The following is a 9,132-nucleotide window of genomic DNA, read 5'->3' on the forward strand; positions in this document are numbered from 1 at the left end:
CAGTTAATTTTATTTGTTAGAGGTGAAAACGTCAAACGCCAGATGTCAAACTTCCACGGACGTTTAGCAGTCCGGAAGCAATATTAAAACATGCCTCCTCCTCGTTTTGGGTGATTTTCCGTTGATAAAACAAAACCCGCAGCAGGATCGAAGCCGGGGCTGCTGTAAAAACTCCTGTATGACTAATGCGGTAATTGTCCGTTTCGACACTTGTTTGTCAAGCAGGACTTCGTCACTGGGAATATGGACGTGCTGAACAAGTTCTGCTCGACGGTGTCCAGCACCGTCTCGCAGCTCTCCGGTGTCCTTCCGGGCAACCCGGTCACGAGGGAGTACGAAGTCACGAACCACATTGGAAGTGCTGGGCCAGGTAATTCATTCGATTAATCTCATTAGGACTTAAGCTCAGATGGTTTGGTGCTAGGAGATCATACTTACCTCCAAACAAAACTTTTGCTTAAACTTACAATGTTTCGAAAAAATCTGCATCAGCTTATCGATATTGATGAAGGGTATTACACTGCACTTAAAACGCTAGGGACTGTGGTAGCTGACTGGTCAGCCTGATAGACCCTAGTCAATTTAAAACACTAGGGACCCGCCAGAGTGGTCAGTGGGATAAAATCTTGGCATGTAGACCCCAGGGTTGTGTGTTCGATTACCACCATCGCCCCTGACACTTTTTTCACACAACCCTTCCCAAAGACCAGTTTCAGATGGGGCTTTTTGTGCTGTGACAAAATTTTTGTTTTGTTCGTTTTTAGGCTTATTGTGGAAAATATACAGTGGATACAAAAAGTCGACAAAGCAATCTGCTTCTATATTTGTATTCGAGAAGCGGCAGGTAGTACCGCAGGACCGTGATGTGCTACTTGAAACTCTGAAAAGAGGAATCGGCCAGCTTACGAAGCTGCGCCACCCTCAAATCCTAGTCGTACAACACCCCTTAGAAGAATCAAGGTACGTCCAACATCGTAGTATCGGTTCTTCCAAACTTAAAAATCTTTTTTTTTTTTTCAGAGACTGTTTAGCTTTTGCAACTGAACCCGTATTTGCTAGTCTAGCTAATATATTAGGTAAAAAAGACAACATGCCACAGAATATTGAAGCGATAAATAATTATAAACTTTATGATGTTGAAATAAAATATGGACTTTTACAGGTAATATTTTTGTTGCATAAAAAATACTTTATAGTAAAGTTAATATATTTTTTTTTAAATAAAATTTTTATAGATAAGTGAAGGTTTAGCGTTTTTACACAAGGATGCAAAAATTCTTCATATGAATCTGTGCCCTTCTAGTATAGTTATTAATGAACAGGGAGCTTGGAAAATATTTGGTTTTGACTTTGCGATTTTAAATTCATCATCAGATGCCACTGTATGTAACTTCTATTATGTTAAAAAAAAATTGTTTATTAAAAATGATATATATTTTTAGCCTATGTGGAAGTGCCCAGATCCTAGGAGCTTCAGGCATGAATTAGCTAGGCCAGATTTAGATTATTTAGCACCAGAATGCGGCCTAACTGAATCGATATCACCCCCGAGCGACATATTTTCCCTAGGTGTGCTCATATTTGCCATTTATAATTCGGGCCGGACGCCTTTCTCCAACACCGATTGGCACAGCTACACAGCAAACATGTCAAAAGTATGTTTAAATGATTATTGTTAATATTTCTTGAACTAAAAGGATTATATTTCAGTTGAAATTATTGCAAAACGGTCAGCTGAACAATGTAGCAGAAGGTGTACGCGCATTGGTTAAAATAATGCTAACTTCAACACCTGAATTGAGGCCTGATGAACATGATTTTAGTAAGGTAACTTTGAACATTTGTTGCATATTTAATGTTGTCTGGCAATTTTATGAATAATAAATCTTTTTATCAATATTAGTTACTACTATTATTATTACAATGCTATATATTTTAGATAAGCGTTTTTTTGATCTTTTTTTGTAGTTATTTGTTTAACTTTTTGCAGATTGATTTTTTTGAAGATGTTGGTGTAAAAGCTTTGAACTATCTCGATTCACTTTTTCAATGGGATAACAGGCAAAAGTCTCATTTTTATAAAGGACTTCCACAAGTTTTGGACAAGCTGCCACACAGAGTTTGCTTGTACAGGTAGAGTTTTTAACTCTTGGACTTTACGTATTGATTATTAATTTAAAAAAAAATTTAATTATAGGGTCATTCCATGTCTTGTTAAGGAATTTGTCAATCCCATGATGGTACCTTTTGTGTTGCCTTCTGTATTTTTTATAGCCGAGAACTGTTCCAAGCAGGAGTTCAGCACACACATACTCCCTCATCTTATTACAGTTATGAAAATTCAGAATCCGATTCAGGTAGTTTTGCATTTTTTATATGAAAATAATTGCGTTCTTAAATCACACATCAATCGATTTTTTTCCAGATACTTTTGATATTCATGCAAAAAATGGACTTTCTATTAAAAATGACACCATGTGAAGAAGTCAAATCTCATATACTGCCTATGCTGTATAGAGGCTTTGAGACAGACACCCAAGAAATTCAAGAGCTTTGCCTCTCAAATTTGCCAAATTTCGCCAATCTCATCGAGTACCCGGCTTTAAAAAACGCAGTATTACCTCGAATCAAACGGCTGTGCATTTCAACATCATACATATCTGTAAGTGCTTTGGATAAATAACGCATTTGAATAAATTCCTAAAGTCTTTTGTATTTAGATTAGGGTGAATTGTTTGCTTTGCATCGGAAAGCTTCTGGACAGCTTAGACAAATGGTTAGTAATGGATGAAGTGCTTCCATTTTTACCGGAGATTCCCTCCAAAGAGCCTGCCGTGTTGATGGGCATCCTAGGTCTATATAAATATATATATATTTTTTAAAAATCTGATTTTTCTATTTTCATCACTATAATATTTACAGGAATTTACAAGTTGGTCTTAACAAATAAAAAAATGATGATGAGTAAAGAATTCATGGCGCAGAAGGCTATTCCATTTCTTATGCCACTCGCTGTTGAGAATTTTCTTACTCTGAATCAATTCAATACCATCATGTCTGTTATTAAAGATATGGTTGGGAGAGTTGAAGTCGAACACAAAGTGAAACTGGAACAGCTACAAGAGCAACAAAAGTAAGGAAAGGAATAAGTGTAACAATAAAAGAAAGTTATATTTTATAAAATGACATTTTGTGTATCTTAGAACTTTAGAAAGTTCAATGGCGGTAACATCACTATCGAATAACAACGCAGATCCTCCTTTGCCAGACCTTTTCAGTTTAAGGACAGATGATAAAAAGTCTACACCTCCACCTAGTCAAAAACCAACACTTACACTTGAAGAAAAACAGAGGTAATAGGTCTAAAATAATAATAAAAATTAATTTATTCTTGATTGTCGCCCATCAACCTAATCTCATTTTATCATTAGTGATCAGTTTGCTTGAAATGCCACAGTGTCTTGAAAAAAACTGAATCACGATTGTTACTGTAAAATTGCCAAAATTATAGATTTGCTTTATTGTTTAAAATATAATTATGGATTATTGACTTCCCGTAGAGGAACTGAAGTAGAAATATTCAAAAATGAAAATAATTAAACAATTTCATTTTTTTATTTGATTTAAATAATATTTTATTATTTTATAAATTAAAGTCAATACTTAATATTACTAAAGGATAATAATTATTTTATTCGCACAGAATTATAGCAGAGAGTGAGGCTTCAAAACAGCTTATGTCTCAAGTTCCTTTAAATCTTTCAGTGGTAACGAATAATAAACCCAAGCCCCAGCCTAAAGACCTGACAGGTATTTAATTACTAAATATTATTAGAGAGTTTATAAATTAATGATTTGAATTATTGTTTTTATCAGCGAGCCTTTTGGACAGCAACAATTTTACACTTGGAACCAGTAAACCCCAAACGTTCGGTTTGAGCAACACCACCACACAGGCATTTCCAACGAACACTTCTCTAAACAATTCATTTACGATGAGCAGTGTCAGCATGCCATTTACCGGCAATGCCAAGGGGAACGGATTTGCAGGGGGTTTCCAGTCACAAAACTTCTCCAACTTGAACTCATCGTCTTCCCTAAGCCAAATGACCAACAACCAGATGATGTCGCTCAACAGCAATTCGTTCATGAAAAGCCCAGGGAATGCCAGCCAGGAGTGGGGCTCCTGGAACTCAAACTTACAAACGCCCCTGCTAACACCATCATCACAGGCCCCATCCCTCCGAGTGCAACAAGCCCCCAAACCACTTTCTAACGATGATATAAATGACCTCTTGAGCTAAAAAGTTACCAAATAGGGCAATTATATCCTTTTTAGATTCATGTTTTTATATAATTATTTTATTCATGTACAGAAATACGTTAAGATTTATTTGTAAAAATTTGTTAGTTTTTTATTTATATATGACACTAGGTTACACCTTATTATTTTAAAATTTATTAAAACTATCTTATGTTAAGATGATCCCACTACAATAAAATCTTTTATCTATATCATAATAAATGTATTGTAATTTTAAGGTTATTTTACCATATGTGCAGAGGGAAGGCTTGAACTATTTGATAATTGATTACAAAAGTTAAATATTTAACACAAAATGTTTTGATTGCATTTAAACCTTTTTCCAATCACTCGAGTACCATTTTGAATATATTTCATAATTAACTTTATATTTTAATTTTTTATACTGAAACAGGTGATGTGGGCATGTCTTCTGACAACATAGAACATTTGCTGTTTAAGTCTCAAAAAATTGTGATGTATAAAATTTTTGTTTTGAAGGTGTTCATAGTTCTGCAAGTTGGCACATATTAGCAGTTTGATCATACCAGATTTGCCTCGGATATACTGAAACAAGTCAGAATTGCTGAAACATAAAGCTTGAATAGGCTGACATGATAATGGATTATTTTTTTTATTATTATTATTAGTAGTATTTTTAAGAGGGTTTGCAGCAGCATAGGTCATATCAACCCTCAAGATTTAGATGTTTTTTGAAAAAAAAGGAAGCCCATTTGTAAATATATTGGGAATGAAAATGAATGTAGGGCCGCTGGATTAGAACCGACCTTTTCCTCACAATGAGGGCTGTGTTAATACCATTGTGGCCACCAAATTAAAAAAAGTTTAAATAATGTACTAAACTAATAAAAACTTTTGGAGAACTTCATTAATGAATTTGTAAAAAATGGTATTTAGACCTCTTAAATATATTCATATCTAATTAATGTAAATTTAATAATACATTTTAAGAAAAGAAAGGATTTCTAATGAGGAGGGGCGTCGGTGGCCGCAAGGTTTAGTCGTTGACATCACTGTAAGGTAAAGGTCCTGGGTTCGAATCCAGCGGCCCTGCATTCGAACCCGACATACTTACAAATGGGCTTTTTTTCAAAAACACTGGCACCCTGAGGGTTTATATGACCTCTGCTGTTGCGAACCCTCAAAAAAAAAAAAAAAAAAAAAACTAATGAGGAGGGGGTTAAATAAATTAATTATCACCACATTGTGCTGGAATATTCATGGATAACTGTGAAAAAGTTTTTTTCAAAAATATTAACAAAAAAATCAATTTGGAAATGCTATGTAGACAATATTTTATGTATATGGTTGGGAATATTAGATCTAAAAGGCTCCCTCCAATTAATGTTTTTACACCCTAGTATAAATTTTGCATTGGAAATAAATAAAGATGGTTGTTTAAACTTTTCTGGCTTAAAAGTTTTAATGATTTTTTTTGGCCTATTTATTGTCCAATGTTATTTGTAATTTAAGTTCAGCATTTAATCAAACTTTATTTTTTAAATCAAAGTAAAATATTGTCATATTTCGCTGAGTGGGTTACAGGTCGATAAATCTGCCATTTGTACTTTACCAACCATACTGGTCTGCCTATCCCTGCCGAGTCGATCTGTCAGAAGTGGGTCTGGGCGATTTCTGCAAGTTGGCCTGTTTTTTAAGGCCCTGAGGTGTGGTATGCATGTATCGACATTACCTTTGTCGGTTAAAACTTTTATAGGACAAATTTCATCGTTATAGTAAATTCATTCTTGGCAGTTAGTTTTATGATTAATAGTCCTTCTACGGCAGCCACTTGAGACACATTTAAGCTCAGGTGTTTTATGAATACATAATTTCACGGTGTTTTATCGTGAGATTGCGTTTTGTTCCGCTGCTGGAGTTGAAAGGTAAAGAGGCAGGTTAACTTTTTTTTATTTAGAGAAAAATACCTCATTTAATAAGAGAAAAAATTATACTAAATTATTATAAATATAAATANGCATGGACTCGAGGACTTCTAGTTCTGGCTCGGTGAAAATCGTCGACAGGAGGAAAGAGGAATTTTCGCCATCGTGCCAATGAAAAATATAAATAAATTATTAAAAATTATTGTAAATAATGGCTTTTATTTACAATTGCAAAGATTGGAATATGTAAATATTTTCTTTGATCGAATGAATCACTTGTAAGAGTATATATTATTTCAATTATTTGTACTTTTTATCTAAGGTCTTGGTAAGATGAAAAAGCAAATGACATGATGGGGTTTGAACTCACGGACCTTTGGCTCAATACGTCGCTGCTGTAACTGCTTGAGCATATGATTGTAGGTGGTTAGAGCAGTGGCATATTGAGCCGGTCGTGGGCTCGAATCCCACTTGTTACATTAACTTTTTCATCTCAACTAAGACCTTAGATAAAAATAATAATTAATTCTAGTTTATGTTTATCTGACATTTATTAATGAACACCTTAGCCGTTAAAATGAACAATGAAATTTTAAATTTTCGACGCGTTTTGATTCAATTAATCACCTGGGGGTTTGTTTTAATACCTTATTTGGCGGGGCGGGGGCTTTCCGTCTTCAGGGATGAGCGCGTGTTCAGTGTTGCGCCTGGCATTTCGCCTGCCGCGAGCGTGGAAGGGGCCGTCGACCACCCCCGACACCACACAGACTCAAAACTCAGTATGGTTTCAACCCGCGTGGAGTGAATGTGGTGTCGTGGTGTATCGATGTTGGCGTAACATCATTTTCGTCTTTGTCATTTTCGTCCCTGAGAAATTTCCTGGATAAAAGAACACTGGGTATTTATACATTTTTTTAAAAATTATGAATAGCCTTTTGAGCAATTTTATTATTTATAAAATGACCAAATAAAAATCATTTTTAATATATATATATTTTTTTAATGACAAAAGTTTGTATTTTGTTTGTTAGTTGGAGTATGAGTTTATATAAAAATTATCTAGATTTTTAAAATGATTTTGATTTTTGCACAATATGAACACATCGGTTTTAATTTTAAGTAATTTCAAAATTAATATATTTCCCACTGAGCTTACAAAAAAAAAGTAACAGTCTTAAAAAAAATGTGATCATAGGTTTCCCAGAGTATTATTTTTTATGGTTTGTCCTTGAGGAGAGGCAATATTGAAAAAAATATATTTAATACGTCGATAATATTGTTATATTGTTTTTTGTCTGGTTTAGGGAAAAAGCTTTCGAAGGATTTTTTTCGCGACAAGTCGTCCGCCAAGCGGGACCACGTGACTCACGGGGGAGGGAATTCGTCACTTCGTGATCAATTAGAATCGGCTAAAATAATGAGTTTCGTTTTCACCTATTTTTGATTTTGTGGAGTTTTGTTTATTTTTGGCCTTTGAAAGTTTTTGGTTTTTGGTTTTAGATTGGGGGTTTAGAATGTACCGGTCAAAAGGTGTTTATATTGATAAAATGTTATCCTGTCATTCGTTTAAATATGGATACAATTTTATAAAAGAAAATTTTAGGTATTTTCAGCACAAGTCATAGTCGTAAATACTATGTCAAAGAATTCTGAAACAACGTATCTACATATTTTTTTGATTTGCTTAAACACTGTTTTTTACCAGTGAATATCTAGTCGTTACAGTAAAACATGAACTTTTAAAGGTGTAAAACATTAATGTTGCAATGTTAAACTGATTATGAGGTTTGAAATAATAGTCAAAAACTTTCTTTCTTTTTATATAATCATAATAATATTTTTTTATTTTTAATAATGCTTAATAATTTTTATAGGTGAAACAAACTCAAAACATAAAATAATAAAAATGTTTTAGTAAATTGTTACACGGTTTTCTATGGTCTTCTATAATACGTCTCTCTTTGTTCCCTCCCTGCCACTCTCGCTCTCTCTCTCTCTCCTCTCTCTCTCTCTCGCTCTCCTCTCTCTCTCTTCTCTCTTTCTCTCGCTCTCTCTCTCGCTCTCTCTTTCTCTCTCTCACTCACTCTCTCTCTTTCTCGCTCTCCTCTCTCTCTTAGATATTCCTCTATCTCTCTTTATATCCCAACGGATGTAACTNTATTTGTACTTGCATATTTACCACTGAAGATGTCTCTCTCTCTCTCTCTCTCTCTCTCTCTCTCTCTCTCTTTCTCTCTTTCTGTCTGTCTGTCTACCTATATCCATTTAACTAGATATTCCTCTATCTCTCTTTATATCCCAACGGATCTAACTATGCTTTTTTCACCGGTATACACTGTAAATTAACATACTTTATAGTCTACCTATATCAATTTAACTATCTAGTCATTTATATCTCTTTTTTAAATGTCGCTTCGTGTGGTTTGACTATTTTTTCTATGCTTTTTCCACTGTGTACACTGTAAATTAACATATTTTAAAGTATGTGCTTAAGCGACTTAAAAAGCAAAATTTACTTAAAGAAAATCGTATATTTTCATCAAACCACTCTCTCTCTCTCTCTCTCTCTCTCTCTCTCTCTCTCTCTCTTTCTCTTTCTCTCTCTCTCTCTCTTTCTCTTTCTCTTTCTGTCTGTCTGTCTGTCTGTCTGTCTGTCTGTCTGTCTACCTATATCCATTTAACTAGATATTCCTCTATCTCTCTATATCCCATCGGATGTTCTATTTTTCTGTTTTTCTTTTTGTTAGATGTTTTCTAACTGTGCTTTTTTCACCGGTATACACTGTAAATTAACAAAGTTTAAAGTATGATCTCACGCCGCTTGAAAAGCTTAAAAATTACTTAAACTAAATCGTATATTTTCATCAAACTTCTCTCTCTCTCCCTCTCCCTCTCCCTCTCTATCTCACTCTCCCTCTCTCT

The 9,132-nt window shown here is 34.3% G+C and overlaps 1 protein-coding gene across 1 annotated transcript; it reads left to right on the forward strand.

Moving 5' to 3' along the window:
* The first annotated feature begins 9 nt into the window (after positions 1–9).
* Positions 10–4,344, forward strand: LOC106666350 (SCY1-like protein 2). The gene is made up of 14 exons (XM_014393478.2): positions 10–370; positions 765–960; positions 1,021–1,162; positions 1,236–1,382; positions 1,443–1,655; positions 1,711–1,827; positions 1,991–2,133; positions 2,198–2,357; positions 2,426–2,662; positions 2,721–2,853; positions 2,923–3,133; positions 3,204–3,353; positions 3,704–3,810; positions 3,877–4,344. The coding sequence occupies exons 1-14, from the start codon at positions 244–246 to the stop codon at positions 4,302–4,304; spliced, it is 2,511 nt and encodes an 836-aa protein (XP_014248964.1). The 5' UTR covers positions 10–243; the 3' UTR covers positions 4,305–4,344.
* Positions 4,345–9,132: the final 4,788 nt, after the last annotated feature.

Source organism: Cimex lectularius, unplaced genomic scaffold (genome assembly GCF_000648675.2).
Source record: "Cimex lectularius strain Harlan isolate CLEC.00 unplaced genomic scaffold, Clec_2.1 scaffold420, whole genome shotgun sequence".
In the NCBI taxonomy this organism is placed as follows: domain Eukaryota; kingdom Metazoa; phylum Arthropoda; class Insecta; order Hemiptera; family Cimicidae; genus Cimex; species Cimex lectularius.